This window comes from Sceloporus occidentalis, unplaced genomic scaffold (assembly GCF_023333645.1).
Source record: "Sceloporus occidentalis isolate IW3139 unplaced genomic scaffold, rSceOcc1.0.p SCAF_70, whole genome shotgun sequence".
Taxonomy (NCBI): Eukaryota; Metazoa; Chordata; class Lepidosauria; order Squamata; family Phrynosomatidae; genus Sceloporus; species Sceloporus occidentalis.
Window position 1 is genome coordinate 1138906 of NW_028317050.1, and position 19052 is coordinate 1157957.

Genomic DNA, 19052 nt, shown 5'->3' on the forward strand with positions numbered 1-19052 from the left:
ATATATATATATGTAAATTAATATTGTTATCGAATTTTTCTGTCCAATTTTGGTGTGTTAACCACACCTTTATTAAAAGTAAGTAACACACCAAAATTGAACAAAAAAATATATAATTGCTACCAGCAATCTCACTCCTATCATGCCCAGGCAGGCAGTACATGCTGGAACCTGAGCATGATAGGAATATGATTACAGCCTCCCTATGGCATGCTATCCCCCCCACACACACTTACACATCCATGCTATCACACACACACTCATTCACAAACATTCAGTTTAAACTACAGCATAACACCCATCACTCTCACACACTTACTAATTCACTCTCACAGAATGTTTTCCTGCCTTTTCTCTGTCACTTTTCCTCCTCTTCGTTCTTCCTATTCTATGTCCTCTCCTTCCGGTGCAGTAAAGACGGTGGGCGTGGCTTCAGTGCTGTGCGCCGGGATCTGACATCAAATCCCAACGCACGGCATCAGTTGCCGCGCACATCGCAAGGGAGCAGGATCGGAGGTCTGTATTAACAGACCTCCCGCTCCCTTGATTGATTTTAAGCCGGTTGGAGGGTGATCCTTGATCTCCCCAACCGAGCTTGCTCCTCTAGCGGCGGACATTACTGTCCGTCTCTGGAGGGGTGCTGTGCACACAACCGGTAGCGGACCGCCCCCCCCCCCTTCGGTACGCTACTGGTTGTGCGCACAATTTTTGTTCAAGTGCGCTCCCTCTGAAAGCTATGTGCGCGAGCACAAGCGCACAGCTTAGAGGGAACACTGATTGGCACCCATTTTTTCCCATATGTATTTAAGTCTATAAATATACATGTGTAACAAGATGTCAATTTTGTAACCGCGCTGTCAGGCTCACTTTTGCGCATTCATGACCCATTTTTTGTTTAAATGTTAAAGAAAGTTAACCAACAATATAACCTCTGTTATGTATCCATAAACCAGCTAATATTCCACATTGTCTGCTTAAGATACCTGCGAGATAGTAAAGTCTATTCCAAAATTTAAGAGGATTTACTAGTTTCATTTCACGCAAAATGTATGCAGATGAAGGATTTGGTGTCAAAACTTTGATATATACCCATGTAAAATTAAAGGTGTGTGTTCGTGATAAATTCAGTGTTGGTTGGGTAACCTCAATATAATGCCAATGGATTAGAGAGCCTAGCTCTGCTTTGGCAGGAAACTATTAAAAAATCAACGCAAGGCGTTAGTTTGTTACTTAATACCTTAAACAGTTAGAAAAACCAAATGAAATTTTTTTTTTAGCAGCATTGCAAATTTCCTTCAGCTTTGAAGTTTTAGCCTCAATCCTCAATAATTCCTGTAGTTGAAGAAGAAGTAAGGGGGTACACGGTATAGGATAAAAGGTTGAGAGAAGTGTGAGGAGTGAGAGGGCTACCTTTCATCTTTGATCGCGTTATTTCACCGAGTTCTAGCTTTGGGAAAAGCTAAGAGTGAAGGCAAGTAACTGGGAATGTTGAAAAACTTGATTTGTAGGTATATGCAATACTAAATATAAGTAATATGTTTGAGCGCAGGTATTATATGCAATATTAATTAATATTTTTAAAGGATATTAATGTTTTGATGGGGAAACATATGGATTCGTTACTCATGTCTACTTCAATATGTTGCAGTATAAATTTGATGTATAATGACTAAACATATGCGTTGTGTTCACTGGTTTTATCCAATAAAAATGGGGCTGGTAAATTTTTTGGCATAGGGATCCTAAAAACCTAGAGGAACAATATAGGGATCGTGCTGCGTGGGGAGTGTGATCCAGACACACACAAGTACAGCAAGTGAGACTGAAATATGCAGCATTATACTCCTAAGCTGCCTGTGGTTAAAGATAATTAAGCTATAGTAATAATAGGACAACAATAATTAAGCAACCATTAGGATACTAACTGCCGTTTAACGGAATTGGTAGGCAAAGTATATGAGCTGCACTGTTAATAATAAAGTGTTTTTTCTCCCCCTGGTCATTTCTTACTCTGTAGGTAACCTCAACATTGTGAACTGGGTTCTAGCTGGCTTCTAGAATGAGTAATTGCAGCAGCCGGGCATTGACCCTACTCAGTAGCGTCTTTGGAGCATGTGGTCTCCTTCTTGTGGGCATCGCCGTTAGCACCGATTACTGGATGTATATGGAAGAAGGTATCGTTCTACAGCAGAACCAGACAACCGAAGTAAAGATGGCTCTTCATGCTGGGCTTTGGAGAGTTTGTTTTGTTGCAGGTAAGAATAATTTTAATTTATTAGATAATCTTTATGTTCTTAGTGCCATTGCAGTCAATGTTTACAATGTTATCTACCTCAGATCGGAACACATTCCCTTTTTTTTAATTTAGTTTTATATTTCAAACTATGACACAAGAATTTTACCAGCCACAAAATAGTGGTTTAGCGAATCATAGTCATGAACACGGTCACCCAACTGTGAAACAACCAATCGTTAAATTGCTTGAAAATGGTAAACTACACACACCAAATGGCCGTAATTATAAATTCAGTATAAACAGTCTTTGATTTTGGCATAAGCTTTAGGAGAACACAGATAAAGAACATCTGGTTCATTTGGCATTGCACATGGATAATCTATTGTGTGCTTGGAAATTGATCAATTGAAAAAGGGCAAAATAATTAATATAAATACTGGAATAGATTGAAAAAGTTGGAACAAATGTAAAAACCTTGAGAATATGGTGTATATCTGACATTTACATGATGATTGTGGATGGTTTAAAGAAGCCAATATACATACCTATACACACAGTGGCAATAAAAAGTAAGTGAACCCCTTGGCATTACCAGCATTTATGTATAAATTTGACATAAAATATGATATGATCGTCATCTAAGTTACAATAATGAACAACCACAAACTGTTTTAAATAATAACCATACCTGGGAACTCTCCGGGTTTGCCCCAGAGATTGCCGGGTGAGCGCTGCTCCTCCGGTTCTCCGGGTCAAGACCCGAATTCTCCCGGTCATGCGAGCGGGGTCTTGACACACCCCGCTCCCAACCCATTTTTCCATTAAATGGGGGTGCTTCCCGCTGCCATCAGAGGGAACACCACCGATGGTTGGACCGCCCGCTGACGTCAATGTGCAGTCCTGGCCGCGTCCCCGCGTTCCCAGGTATGCTAATAACATAAATAATTGTATTGTTCTTGTCAATATAGAATACATCATTCAAACATTCACAGTGTGGGTTGGAAAAGTATATGAACCCCTAGACTAATCTGTTCAACAAAAGCTAATTGGAGTCAAGAGTTAGCAAACCTGAAGTCCAATCAATTAAACGGGATTGGAGAGAGTTTTAGAGATACTATGATAAAAAAACAACATGCTATTCTCAAAATGTATGTGCTGATGTGAACCTTGCCTAACAAAAAATAATTGTTGATTTGCATAAAGCTGGAAAGGGTTACAAAGTAGTCTCAAAGAGTTTACATACATAAATACAAATACATATATCAGCCCACAGTTAGACACGTTGTTTATAAATGGGTCGATTTTAGTACTCCTTAGAAGTGGGCACCCAGCCAAGAGGCCTCCGCAGAATGCTCAATTAGGTAAAAGTACCTTAGAGTAAAAGCTAAAGGCATGAAAAAAAATCATTGAAACTGGTTAACATCTCTGTTTATGAGTCTGCCATATGCAAAACATTGAACAGTCATGGAACAGCCATTGCTCTCCAATTTAACATCCATGTTCACCTGACATTTGCCAAAGAGCACCTGGCACTCCACAACGCTACTGGAAAAATGTATTGTGAACTGACAAAACTAAGATTTATTTATTTGGTAAAAACATGCAGCACTACGTATGGCGTTAAGAGAGTACCACATACCCACGTGAAAACATCATCCCAATGGTGAAGTTTGGTGGTGGGAGCATTATGATTTAGGGCTGGTTTGCTGCCTCAGAACCTGGATATCTTGCAATCATAGAGGGGACAACAAATTCCCAGGTTTATCAAGGTATCATACAGTATAATGTCAGAGTGGCTGTCCGCCAGCTGAAGCTCGGTAGAAGTTGGGCGATACAACAGGACAATGACACTAAACATCAAAGTAAATCTACTACAGAAAGGTTTCAAGAAAATAAAATCCTCCTTTTGGAGTGGCCCAGTCAGATCCCAGACCTTATCCCATTAGAGATGCTGTGAAATGAACCCAAGAGAGATGTTCCCACCAGATATCCTAGGAAAATGTCTGAGCTTAAGCAGTTCTGTATGGAAGAACGGTCCAAGATTCCTCCTAAACATTGCACTTCTGATGCGCTCCCAAAGGAGGTTCGACCCTAAAGTAAATCCAAGGCTTCACTTTCTCCACCGGCACTGTTAATGTTTAATGGGTATGTTCAATAAAGACATGAAAGGTTATCATTGTGTGTGATGTAGATCACATCACATTTTATGAATTAATGCAGAAAACCAAGTGGCCAATCAAGCCCACCTCCTTACCTGAACTGCAGATTTCCCGCGCAGTCCCACAAGGCTGCCCTCGAGTTGTTCCCTCACAGCGTCTCTTCACGTGACTCCGTTTTGTTCCTGGGCAGAGCAAGAGAGGAGACACTGTAAGGGAGCAGCAAGGAGGCAGCCTTGCGGGACTGCGCGGGATTACCGGGACCCTCAGGTACAGTGTCTGACCGCTCGCAACCCCAGCAAGACCGCCCGCGTCCGCAAGTTTTTTGGCGGGTCCCCCTCCCAATGCAGTCCTCTACCCCAAAGATCCCTAAAGAGTCAACAGTTGCCTCTTTTGTTCTTTGTCTATACAATATATGCCAAGCTTCAAATAGAGCTAAAGAAAAGAAAGAGCGTGACTTAATTCAGTAGCCAGACAGGGAAAACCAGACACTTGAATATGAGAATAATTGAATGTCCGTGCAGGGATACATTGAAAAAATACAGTATTGTAGAGGAGATATCCAACATTACTGGATTATTTAAGTAAGTTTTATCGTCTGAACTGAGTTTTGATGTATCTAATGGCAAAAAGTCACATAATTGTCTAATAACGGTGAAGGTTACATATCTTCAACAGGAGTGAATCTTTCACAAGTAAAAGCTATTTTAGTGCGATAATATAGGGAGCTTATATTAGGCATTGCAAATAGGTTTATTGCTTGGAAAGTAATACATCAATTTCTCTTTAGATCTTTTAATGGATTAAGGTGCCAGACAGTGTAGGAACACCAGAGAAAATCTGAAGAGTAAATCTCTGTTGAGGATGTTGGCTCTTCCAGGGCTTTGGCCTCCATTAATCATATAGTAGTTTAGGAGGGTTAAACCGTAGAACACCTTGATAAATCTAGGCCATTGTGTCTATGCGGTAAAGCGATTAAGTACATACACTTTTGCTTGCGTGAACCTTGTCCTCTCTGAAACAACAAAGATCCATTTTAGATTAATCATGGTTTTGTCACGATATTCAAGTACCATACACCATTATCATGGTCGAAGAGGCCTACGTTGCTGGCATTACAGTGCCACCTAACTGATGCGCAAATGGCTTATAAATATACGTATTATATGGTTTTGCAGGATAGTCTATCGCTAGGTGATTTTTACATTCTAACTTTGTAAATACTTGTTCGCTACATGTCCTAGAGCAAGTAGGGTAGCAATCAAAAATGAATAGGTGCAAGTGAAATCACATTAATGCGACAAAGAATGCTTACTAAGGTACACACCACTGATTGGCTGCTTAACCACCCCCCCCCGGAACCCTTGCCAAACCAAAACTGAAGCTGATTGGTGGGCAGTATACCACATATGCTCAGGCAGCAGGAATGTGTTCAGCCACACATCTTCTGCAAGCCAAGTAGCCAGCTGGGGACAAATTAATATGAGAGATAGTAATTCTATGAGATAGCTTTACACCGTGTGTATATGGCAGTACTATAGACACATAGGATGCGATTGTGAACTCTGTATATAGTATTTAGTATATATATATATATATATATATATATATATATATATAGTATTCTTAATGTATTTAACCATTCTTACTGTGAAGGGGAATACACACACACAGACACAACCATGCAAAAGTTCAGGGTCACTTGGTAAATTTAATGGAAAACAAGGAAATTTCTAGCTGTAACATAATTTCAAAAGCGTTTTCTAATAATCAGTTAGCCTTTTAAACTTAAACTTGGATTAACAAACACAACGTGCCATTGGACCACGGCGTGATAAAGGGCGCCATGAAGGTATTCCAAAATCAGCCATTTCCAGTGCAAAATAGTCAGAGGACTTGGAAAATAAATAGGTAGTTTATTCACAGAATCATCGACACGTCAGTCCCACCGGACCTTTGTCAAGATGACGAGATTCATGACCAAGACTAAGAAGACAAGACAATCTGTAGATCAAATCAGATTTGGGTGTAAATGTAAAATTATCTAATTTTATATTGATATAAATATAATTATATATATATATATATATATATATATATATATATATATATATATATATATATATATATATATATATATATATATATATATATATATATATGTGTGTGCAGTTTGCTACAGGGGATATGGGGAAGGGTCAGTGAGACTCTTGTTGGGTCCCGCATTAAAAAGTCAAGGCGCTCTGTGTTCCATCATCATTACATATGTCTATGCATCAATTTCTCACGCTCAATAATTCTTAAGCAACCCTTACTTCAAGCTTATGTTCCACTTGTGTTGAGTTAGGGAGGTCTTTTCTGAGCTGTTAAAAAACGCCATCAAATTCCTGGTAATTTAGCAATTCACGTGGGACACAAAGCGTAATCCAATGGCTACCAGTTTTGCTTTTGAGATTGTCGATTACTGAGGGAAAAACAAGCCTTCTGGCTTGTCTGGTGTCTGTAGATGAGTGTTTAATAATACTTCTACTACCCCTTAAATTTAAGTGGAAGGGTTTCCATCACCTTTTACCCACCATAACTTATGTATCGGTAAGAAACTAATTATTTTTTTACTTGGTATATTCAGAATGTGCTTATGGTATAGCTAACAAGGCCTTTATGAAAAGTTCATTCTATGTCAAGTTTATTACAGGGTAAATTGTTAATCCTTTCTTCATTACTGATTGCAGGCCGAGAGAAGGGTAGGTGCGTTGCTTCAGAATTTTTCCATGGGCCGGATACAGACATCGTGACTGAAAACACTGCAAATATACTAAGTAAGTTATAAATATGGCATTTCCAAATTTTAGCATATGTGTCGATGGCTATAAACATATCAAGCAATTAAGCTTGTAGATTGTAAGCTCATTTGAGCAGGGCCCTCTTCACCTGTTTCTGTATGTCAGCTTGTTATGTTATATACTAATTGTTATGTCTACCCTTTATACAGCGCTGCGGAATCTGATGGCACTATATAAAACAATAGATATATATACAGTACAACTTTACAGATTATTATTGTATTTTTAACAGTCATTACAACATTAAGAATCATGTCAGTTCCTCAAGTAAAATCTCCGACTACACATGCACAAAGTATATCTTTTACCTCTTTTCTTCCTATAACGTAATAAATTCAATATGCATTTTGCACATTTTTCTTTATTATATTGTTTTTACTTCCTAACTTAAACTCATCCATCTTTTGTCCAACATATATAAATATATTTAAATATATACTTCAACCTTAAAAATCTTTCTTTGACCATAGTTTCCTTAAAGCGGACCTGTCACTTTTTCAGATCCTACAATATATAGTACAGTATATTAAGATTTAGATTAAATTAGGTATGTATGAAAATTTGACCTTGTATACACATGTATATACTTATAATGATGCAAATCTTTCACAAGTTTTACTATTTAATTAATTTAAACGTTATTTGCTTTAATTAAATTATTGTTAAAAGCTGTGATGGTGACAGTTCCTCTTTAATATCACTTCACTTTTAAAGGTTTTGCTAGAACTGACATTTTTCGTACACGTTTGTGTTCTTTGTATCCGTCAATGCCTTTGACGGATACTCCCTGTGCCACTGAATGCAGATAACACACTTTATTGCAGTCAAAGTAAAGATCAAATGTTGGTCCTTACTTAACCAGCATCGGAAGGTGATCAATATCACGGTTCAGCAAGTGTTACAAAAAGGTTATGCGTCTTTAGAATAAAATGCGTGAATGCATAAGAGTGGCAGCAGGGCCGGCCCGACAATGGAGCCGAGTGGGGCAACCGCTCCAGGCGGCACTTTTGAAGCCCTTTTTTTTTTAAAGCCGAGAAGAGAGAGAGAGGGCGCCGAGTGGTTTTCGCTTACCAAGTTGCCAGTACCCGCTCGGCGCCCCTCTCTCCTCTGCGAGCCCTCTAGCTCGGTCTCGGTGCCAGCTTGTAATGATGAGCGCCAGAAGATGACGTCATTTCCGACGCTCAGCATTACAAGCCGGCACCGAGAGCGAGCAGGGAGACTCACCGCAGGACTGCTGAAAGGTAAGAACGGGGGGGAAGAGAAAGGGTAGATAATGGGGGGGGGCAGCAGGGAGAGGAAGGGTAGATAATTGGGGGGGGGCGGCATTTTAAACTTCGCCCCAGGCGGCATTTTGTCTTGGGTCGGCCCTGAGTGGCAGCAAAATATCAATGACTCTGTAACAATAATGTTGTATTAAAATGTAACGGTAAGATATCGCTTCTGTATTTATGGCACATAGTAGACTGGTGGTTTCCAGAGCTATCAATCGTGAGAACTACTGGAATTAGATTTTGGTTCTGAGTTTATGTCTGATCCCCCCCCAACCCCTCCGAGACTAGCTCACCTAGTATCATATAGGTTCAACTGAGGGGCGCCGTATATGACCCTAAAAAAACACAAAGACGAATCAAATAGAAGCTGTCTGACATCTTCTTTCTTCCACCACAGAATATCTACCCAGTTCAAATCCCTTCTCTGAGCAAAGGTCTGGTATAGAGAGGTTTACTAACAGTTCAAAGTGTTTTCAGTTGTTAGTGATGTTTTTGTGAAATATACCCGTGTTGTTGTGGTATGTGTTTATTTAATAGTGTTGCATGGTTATACATAATTGTGTGCATTGCTTTTATCATGAGTAATATGGAGTTCGTTGCTAGGTTAGAATAATTGCCTTATCTAGATTTATGAAGTAGTGGCAAGCTGGAGAATAGACACTATAGAATATACAGAACTTTTTAGATTTTTGGAGAGGGATGTAAAACGGTCATAATTTGGTTATATGGAAACTTTAATGGGATTGTTGTCCATTCCTGCCTGGCATGGCCATTTGAGTTTGTCAGAAGATAATATATCAAAAATAAAGTAGAATATTTAATTAAAACAGAGGTTTTAAACTAAAAACTAATCATTTAAAGGTTCCATGGATCTTTAACCCCTTAAGGACAATGGGCGGTCCCTAAACCCATTGAAAACAATGCATTTTGAGCCCTACATGTACAGGCTTTGTCATTAATGGGTTAACTATCAACTTTAGATCCCTAGTGTACAACTATAGTGTCGTCTTTTCTTATACTAATATACAAAAATGTTCTTGGTAGTCAATTCCTTAACAAATCAAGAACCAATCCCATTGTACACCCCTCTTAGTCATACGTTTCTTTGAAACTTACGTAAATGATGCATGATGACCTTTAACAAGTATTGTAGTCTTTCCTACGAACACTTTATTTAATGTGCGCAACCTTTTGCTAAATATTTTTGGTAGACGGGTGGCAGCTAATTGGCTTTTTTAGTCACAGCGATTGATTTATAAAATCATATATATAGTTCAGAAACTCATTATTACATTTTTATTTCATTTAAAGTTATTGAAGATTAAAAAAAAATCACAGAAACAGTAGTGTACTAAAACGTTCTTAAAGAGGGAATAATATGATTTTAGTAGTGTTTTCGGTTTGTGATAATTCTTTATGCAGTTGTTTTATGGCTAAAACCTTTTCTTTGCTGCCTTTTCTACTTTATGGAGAGCCGGGGGTAGTAGCTCAGCCCATCAGGGACGTTAGGACCTCTAGTTCTCTATGAGGAGACATACTTTATCTGTCAACGCAGCAAGCAATAACAAAACATATATGCGTACCTTAAATAGCACAGCTTTGTATTTACAATAAGTTCCTTTTTAAAAGCTCTTTACTTGGTGCATAATTCCAGCACATGCAGATGCCATATATTATTTATTCTCATTTTACCTAATTATTGAGATTCTGTGGGAAAAGAATAGATAAGTGGTCTAGTATCAGTTTATTATAATCACTAGAGATTTCTGGCTAACAAGCTAAAAAATGATACCGTGACCTATAGTGTATCTACAAAGCAGGTCCAATTTAAGACTAGATCATCGTGCATCTGCATCTATGCATTAATTTTTTAGAGGCACCGACTGACTTAAATGATTATGGTTCCTTTTTATTTTTAGGTTTAGGTTCCCTTTAAATCTTAAAGTGTATGCTTTGACTTGAAAAAAGGTAAGGTAGTGTTTGTAACTGTGCAGTCAACTATGTGATGTGAATCTAGGGTAAATGAAGACATTTTCAATAAGGTATTTTGTTTTTCTTTGCCATTTACAGAGACCATCCGCAGTGCTACTCCATTTCCCATGGTCAGCCTTTTCCTGGTTTTTACAGCCTTTGTAATCAGTAATATTGGACATATTCGACCACAGAGGACTATATTGGCTTTTGTCTCTGGAATCTTCTTTATTCTTTCGGGTAAGCTCAGGCAGCAGCAGTGGCTACTCTAGAAACAATATATAGGGGGACACACAAGATACCACAGTCAAACTGGGGGGGCATTAATAATTTCCACCATTAAATCATACCACTGAAAAAACACACACACATATATATATATATTGCGAAAAGTAATGTGCTATGGAATTATACTTTTGTTATTGGACAATACAATACTTCATCATTCAACATGGGAAGCCTGAAGCCACAATTTAGTAAGGCTAATCCTTGAAATCCTTTAAACAACACAATACCTTAACTTTTGCACTAAATGATTTCAGGGCCTAATATTAGATCCTGCTGCTTATATATATATATTAGCCCCTGCTGCCCAAATATATTAATATTAGCCCCAGTTGCCAATATATATATATAAATATATATAGAAATATTAGACCCTGCTGCCGATAGCAGGTATAGATCAACACATTAACACACAAACCCAGCTTTGCATGTATAGATCAATTGAAATTCACTTGTGATCTCAGCACTGAATGTATATATCAAATAAACAGACTCAGACATACAAATCCTGTATTTGCAGGTATACAATAATAATATAATGAAATGTAGCATTGCAGGTATAGATCAAATAAATACATGGAAACAACATTGCAGGTATTAATCAACTGAACAAGACATACATACCCTGTATTTGCAGGTATACATAAATAATGTATGGAAACATAGCATAGCAGGTATGGATCTACAGAAGAACACACAAACCAAGCTTTGCCGGTACAGATCAATTGGAATTCACATAAAAACATGGCATTAAAGATATATTTAAAACCCCCTAAATTACAGGGATAGATCACAGGTTGCACACCCAGATAACTCATGCTCTCCCTCATTCAGACAATTCATCCATTTGGAGCTTCAAATGAGGGGCTACATGTATTTCTAGGACAAAAGTTGAGTGCACAAACAATGATGGAATATGTCGCTTTGGCTTGAAAATATGTTTTTTCTAACCATAGCGACATGTTCATTTGTGTCTTGCGCACTCCAGGTTTGTACTAGAAACACATGCAGCCCCTCATTTGATGCGCCAAGGGATGTCATTTTTGCAAATGTGTACTTTTTGTGCCATAATTTAACTTCCTACGTGAGCAGTAATGCCACGTCAAGGCTTCAACCCTAATTACTGACCATTCACACGCCTTTCATATCTCCATTCACTCGCAGAAGCACACACCATACTTTAAATACATTCACTCACAAAAGCACACACCATTCTTTCCCCTTACAATCCCAAAGAAATTATGGTAAAGGGAGAAAAAAAATCACTTTTACAGCAAAAATAAGTTTTGCAGTAAAAATGCAAGGCGCTCCAGGGATGAGATGGTTACTCACCTACCCCACAGGCTAAATGGCTGATTTTAATAATATTTGCAGTTCAGGATTTCAAAAATTGCCTCCCTCTACCGTTGGCTAAATTTAACCCCATGATCAAAGGGATCATAGGATTAAAAATTAGTATTGGCCATTTTTAAAAAGGGAATGTGACTTTTTATAGCTATATGATCGCTGTGGTAACATTGGCTACCACAGTGATTATTTAGCTAGAATACTTAAACTTTTTTTTTTTTTTATTTGAACTACTTTATGTTTAAATAATTTAATTTGGGGGTCTCTAGGCAATTTTGATCTTTTTTTATCTGCCTTTAGAGACCCCCAAATCATTTTTTTTACATTTTTATTTTTTTAACTTAATATTTTTTTACAATCTATATACCGTTGGAAAGGTGAGGCGATTACCTTTCCAACAGTATATGTTGGGGGTATGTAGCTGAGATACAGGCATCTAAGCAGCATGCCCCCATACCTCTTTAACTGACAATTGTCAGTTGTTAATAAAGTTGCGCGGAGACATCATCGCGTCATTGCGCGAGACGTCACCGGGCAGATCGGGTGGCCCCGGTGATGCCCTTCAGTTTGAGGGGCAGATCACCGGGGTAGGTGGTGATGGAGGTCCACAGACCTCCATCAAGGTAAGGTACTGCTAGTGACAGCATGGTGCCGTCGTTAGCACCTGACTGGGACTGCTAGCGACGGCACCATGCCGTCGTTAGCAGTCAGGGGGTTAAAGTCCCATTGCGGGACTCTCCTGGGTGGTTACAAATTCGGCGGGGGGGCAACAGGGGGGGGCAAGGAATAACCTAGGTGGGGCAATTGCCCCCCTGTAGCGACGCCACTGGGCAGCAGTGATAGTGTCTATAAGCAAAAGACTCGGCAACAGATGTTCTTCAGCACGTTTCTGATCATTCTATGAGAGGACAACTATTCATATGGTCTGCTTTAAAAAGGTCTATTTTGTTACCCAATAGGGCAGTAGTTAAGTCAGTCAGCCTTCCAATGGTAGAGGTTAATTCAGTGAGGGAATGTAAACAATGTATGGGATAGGTTTATGGATATCCTGAATATAAGACCAAATACAGAGTCTTTACAGCAGAAATAAGTGGGGGGGGGAACGACATGGTCCTTATCTGCTATCAAAAGCTATGTTTCCATGAGATCTGTTTTGAATATCCTACTTGAGGCTCATAATTTTTTCTGTTGGTAACCAATATCTCCCTGAAAAACATAATTAACAAGTGAATGTAATAATCAACCAAAGTGAAAGCTTGCATACTGAATGAAAAAATATAGACAATGCCATAATATAGACAAACAGAACCAATAAACATTCAATTATAAGCAAAATGGTATCTAATGCAAGAGTCAAAATGCTAAATTGAACTCCCGTTGTGAGGGAGCTCTGTAGCTCACAGCTGGGTTTCTACTTCACCTCCAGTTAATTGCGGAAACAAAACAAAGCTTGCAGAATTCTTGTGCCACCATGATTTATTACGTATTATCACAGAAAGCAACGTTTTGGCTCTATCCCAGTCCAATACGTCTTGTTCGTTGATAGTACTGAATAAATCATACTGCTCAGTATTGCAGCTACTGGTTTCATTCCACGCTTTGTTATCCAAATTCCTCTTATCGTCTAGTCTTTAAAAATGTAGAACAAAAGTACACAGCTGCTCTATAACCATCTATGCAACAGATCAACATGACTATGGACAATGCCTAATATCAAAGTTAAGCATGGACTTCATTTTTTGACATTGCTTACAATCCTTAGGCAAACTGTTCTGTTACTAACAGTCATTCATTGATATCTACTTCGCTGCTTAAAAGCAGTCTTATTGGATTTGGAACCCCAGTTCTTCTTAGGTACCAGCTAGAAAAAGTTATAGTCTAACCATATCAGTGTGGTTACCTGTATCTCATCTAAAGTTGCATATGTGCCCCTTAGCATGTGTCAGCATGTGCACCCCCAATGATGGTTCAAAACGAGGTACTTGTTTTATGAAATCAGTCCTGCTTGTTATGGATTAAATATACCATAAGTATGGAAGAAGGCACAAAACATTGCTTATCTTCTACGACTCCGGTGTATATTATACTGACACGTCCTGATCTCTACCATTCATACTGTAAGGTAGTTCCACTATCTGTTTACTCTATGGCTTCTAGTGCACATTCAGGGTTCCATCATTTGGAATACCAGTGTCCAAGCATGACGTCTCCCTTTACCGGAATGAATGAGAATTTACCCGTTCATTATTTGAACATCTACAGAATGGAGCAAGCGTTTATAGCCATGCCTTAATCCCTCAACATTTTGAGGTATAAATAAATTAATCCATGTTAATTGTATACTGGGATTGTTGCAGGTCTTTCCTTGGTGGTAGGACTGGTCCTTTACATCTCAAGCATCAACGATGAAGTCATGAACCGTCCCAGCAGTTCAGAACAGTACTTTAATTACCGCTATGGCTGGTCATTCGCATTTGCTGCTTCTTCGTTTCTACTTAAAGAGGTTTGTAAAAAATTAATATGTTCTATTTATAATGTTTCCTTGAGATCGTCAGGAAAAATCAGTCTACAGAATACAGTGAGCGGAGTTCTTTAGTGTATTCCTTTGTTGTCATTTTAATATACAGATACAACCAAATATATGTAAGTTTCTTTTTGATTTTTCTTTAATTCAGTTTTGAATTCTTAAAGCCCCACCGTCCAACATAGACTGTCTTTTGATAAACACTCTGCAGAGATGCTCACACCAGATCCTAGGCCTCTGTGTTTTACCCATATGCAATGGAACAAGTAGTGGGAGCCGTGGCCGTGGCCGAAAAACTTGGATGACAAAGCAAATAGCTTGCTCCATTGTTACCTACAATTTTGTGAGAATACTCTTCTTCTTTTGTAGATTATTAGCAATACAGCAAATTAATAGGTCCAGTATGTAGGAAACTCACAGACAACCTTCATATGATCTTGTGTATGCGTTATCTTTAACAAATTTGTGGTGAGCAAATAAATTTAGCTGCAAACAGGCTGTCATTTTTGGTTATCCAAAAGTTCGTTTCTCTCAATTTTTTTTTTAAGGCGAGAACACACAGAATTCCAAGCCTTTTTGTATCCTTGAGGACTATAATTCCCTGAGTAAATACTACCCATTTACTCAGATTGTACCAAACTTTTTTTTTTTCTGTAACAAATCAGTTTATATCGAATCTGTGTCCTTATGAATTATTGTTTCAATGTGTTCTAGTTATTGTATTTTTACTGCATATACATTTAGTTTTAAAGCATTAACATATTACAGCTGCACTACTAATAGCGTTGCCTGTATTTTTGGAACAAGAAATAACAACTAGACTTGTGCAAATGGGCCAAAAAGGATTCAGACTAATTGTTTGTTTCATTGTTGGTCCATTTGTTTTCGAAAGTAGGAGAGCTTTTTCCATCCAGAAATGAATTTTTTCGTCACTCACCCTTCCATCGGAGAAGGCTTAGAGAGATTAAGAGAGAATGAGTAAGACTCACATTGGCAAATTTCGTTAAAATTTTTACAAATCCTAGCACAAGCAACTCTAGTAATAACAGCAAGCTATAGCTCGAATATCTTGAAAGACCCGTATTTCTTTTTAAAGTTCAGTCATTTCAAGCGATACAGCCAGTCCCAGATGAAATAGGCCAGCATCAGTTTAGACAACAGCATTCTACTATAAAGTAACTTATACCACATTTGAATTATTGCTCTATGGACGATATTTGTGACAAAATAGAAGCAATTCTCATACATGTGCAAACGTTGGAGCAATTATGACTTAAGTCAATGAAATGTTTTTGACAGCTATCTGTAAGTTGAAGGCTCTGGCCCTTGCATTAACAACCCTATGCGACGCTCAAAGGCTTTGTCTAAAACAGCAGGCATATGCAAATGACAAAAACACTTTCATTAATGAACACATTGTCTGCTGTTTTATGTAAACACTTATGACATCTAGTGCTTTAGCAAAAAATTATACCACTGGTTTCTGGGATAGCATATTAACCCATTAATGGAACATAATATCCCTACCCAGGTATAACGGCTTGTAGAGACCTTACGGTGTTTCTAGGAAAGCTAGAAGGGGGAACTATTTACTCAATTAAATTAAATATATATATATTAAGCCATTTTATCCACATACAAACTAAGGTATTGGTGTTGATAAAAGAATATTTTAAATACAACCATAAGGGAAATAAAGTATTTATTGTAACATACTGTAACAGGAACCATGGTCAACTGTGGCCATCACTGCCTCCTTCGTCGTAGTGTAAACTGGCTAAAAGTGAGCAGGCACTCGAGTTGTCCGAGTAAGTTGTGCTCCTCCAGGGAAAGTCTTCCAAAGAGTTCTACCACCAGTATAACACCAGTATAACACCAATCTAGATGCAAAGTAACACTTATATTTTATTGGGAAAAACATTGGGTCTTTAAGGACAGCAGCACTTCATGTTTGGCTAATGAAGCATCGAATATGAAGGGGGAAGGTTAATTTATTGTGGCTGATAACCTTGAACCTGGGAAGGTGAGAGACAAGGACCAACTAATGGCTTGTAAATAGGTAATGAGTGAAAGGGACAGCCAAATGAAATGGCACCTACAATAAACATGAATGCGGTTATACAGGCACTGCAGAGATTCACAAACTGCCAACAGGCTATGACATAGAACATATTATAACAATGACATAATACAGGACGGGCCATGTCACACACACATATATCTTGCGTTATGGTTTAGAAATGAACATACACCGACCCAGATCATTACCTCAGGTAACAATCAGTTTTTTTCCCCATTGCAGTCTATTGGAAGATTTCCTTTTTTTGTGTGGAAAAAATGCTCATTTATATACCTTTCTACTTTTTTTTTTTTTTTTACACATTCCTATTTATTTTCTGAAAATGTGAACACATAATGTGTTGCGCAAGAAGAAAATATATACGTATCACTATAAGTTTCTCATTCTCAGCAACATATGTATGAAATAACAAATAATACAAACACATGAAAGTATAAACTGTGTAAGTATAAAGTTAGATTGTAATCACCATGCCCCTCTGGAAATTCTAGATGTGTCTATAGGTACCGGCTCAAGTATGTGGGGTATTTCGTATAAATGCTGTTGAATACTACTATGCAGTTTAGTTAATGGAAAAAGAAAGCAAAAAAAAGATGGAAACCGGATATAGAGCAAAAAAGTATAGTAAATAATTTATTGGCCCATACACACTGTGACTGGGAGTCACACGTGTGTTTAATTTCATTTTTTTTTTTTTATATGTATCTCGCTGAACTCATATATGAGACAATGAGAAACGTACAGCGATAAGTATATTTTAAATATTTTTTCTTCTTGCACAACACGTTATTTATTCCAATTTTTATTATATTTTAAGTGGTTGTAGACTACACAATTGTGTTCACAGCACTTCGTAAGGAAAGCACCTTGTGTCACAGATATTTATTTTCTGAGGTACCGAAAAATCTACTGGACAATAACCACTCTGAACGCAACATTATGAACACTTGTGTGCCCTAGATTGCAATTTATGCTACTTTGCCTCCTGTTTTAATATTTTTTTTTAGTTACAGCTTCATATTTGTATTTTGTTTTTGTTGCAGGGTGCTGGGGTGATGTCTGTTTACCTCTTCACCAAACGGTATGCCGAAGAGGAAATGTATCGTCCTCACCCTGCTTTCTACCGTCCCCGACTCAGCGACTGCTCAGACTATTCAGGTCAGTTCCTTCACCCTGAGGTGTGGCACCGTGGTCGCAGCCCGTCGGACATCTCTAGCGATGTATCAATTCAGATGACTCAGAACTATCCACCAGCCATCAAGTATCCAGACCATATACACATTTCTACATCACCGTGCTAAAGGTGGACCAAGTGGGAAACTTTGAAAGTTGATAAGCATCTCATCAGGTTTAAACTCAGTTTGACCTGTTTCATCAGAGACGGTGTGTTGTGGAGCCTAAAACTTTACTTCAAAGTGTTTGGAACATTATAGCTCCATTTTTCTTCTTTTTTTGGGGGGGGTTTTTTTTTTTTAGAGAGTCCCATAATTCCTCCCTGACCTTTATTATGTTTTAGACCTCTCTCTTAACATCATTGGACATCATCACTGTATCGTACTCCCCGACCACTGACTCTATTTCTAGATTTTTCTTACTGTACTTTTTGAAATTTCAGTCTAGAAATGGCGTTCTAAATTCTCTGAAGGGAGTGGATATATTATGCAACAACAGCCATATGAGCAATTTTCCTTGATTCTACAACGAAATTCAAGAATTTCTACAAAAGACAAACAAAATTTTCTTCTTACGAAGCTTTACTTAAAAGGAATAGTTCATTGGCCCTTCAGAGGAAAAAATACACTTGAACAGAGTTGAATTTATAGAAAAGAAGAAAACACCTTTGTTCCAAAAAATTAATTGAATTGTACGGCTGAAACATCCGACCTTCAGAAAGTTAAGTGCTGACTTTTGAGTGTCAAAGATTCTCCCACATTCTTGAAGGAAAAAAGAAACAAATGTTATAAGTATGATGAAGTATTTTGGAGATGATATGAAGTAAAACAAAATGGTTCCCCCGTGTGTGCCTGCGGAGCGGATTGAATTTAGAAATGATGTTATAGAACTCCCCATAAATGTTGCTTTCTGTTTTAAACATTACCTTCCAACTGATGTTCATCATGATTCCAATAGGCGTTAGAACTTGGTAGATAACAGAATTAATAGCTACATTAGGCTTTCACAGTTTTCCTTGTGACCATCCCAGCAGCCATGCCAGCAGGCTATTCTTTCAAATAGGATTTGAGGTATATTAAGCTAGGCCTTTGATGATCAATGTAACGTAAGGATGTTATACTCTATTGAGAGGATGCTTGATAAGTGGAACAGCTTTCCAGCAGAGG

The 19052-nt window shown here is 38.1% G+C and overlaps 1 protein-coding gene across 1 annotated transcript; it reads left to right on the forward strand.

The window, feature by feature from the left end:
- Positions 1 to 2059: 2059 nt before the first annotated feature.
- Positions 2060 to 18014, forward strand: LOC149286316 (voltage-dependent calcium channel gamma-7 subunit). Its single transcript, XM_089494261.1, has 5 exons — positions 2060 to 2255; positions 7125 to 7211; positions 10577 to 10717; positions 14467 to 14612; positions 17757 to 18014. The coding sequence occupies exons 1-5, from the start codon at positions 2060 to 2062 to the stop codon at positions 18012 to 18014; spliced, it is 828 nt and encodes a 275-aa protein (XP_089350387.1).
- The last annotated feature ends 1038 nt before the right edge of the window (positions 18015 to 19052 follow it).

Excerpts from the sequence above, each read along its gene's own strand:
- LOC149286316 (XM_089494261.1), top strand. The coding sequence starts at position 2,060 with ATGAGTAATTGCAGCAGCCGGGCATTGACCCTACTCAGTAGCGTCTTT. Across the intron at positions 2,256-7,124 it reads GAGAGTTTGTTTTGTTGCAG|GCCGAGAGAAGGGTAGGTGC; the intron begins GTAAGAATAATT and ends TACTGATTGCAG. Across the intron at positions 14,613-17,756 it reads CTTCGTTTCTACTTAAAGAG|GGTGCTGGGGTGATGTCTGT; the intron begins GTTTGTAAAAAA and ends TTTTTGTTGCAG.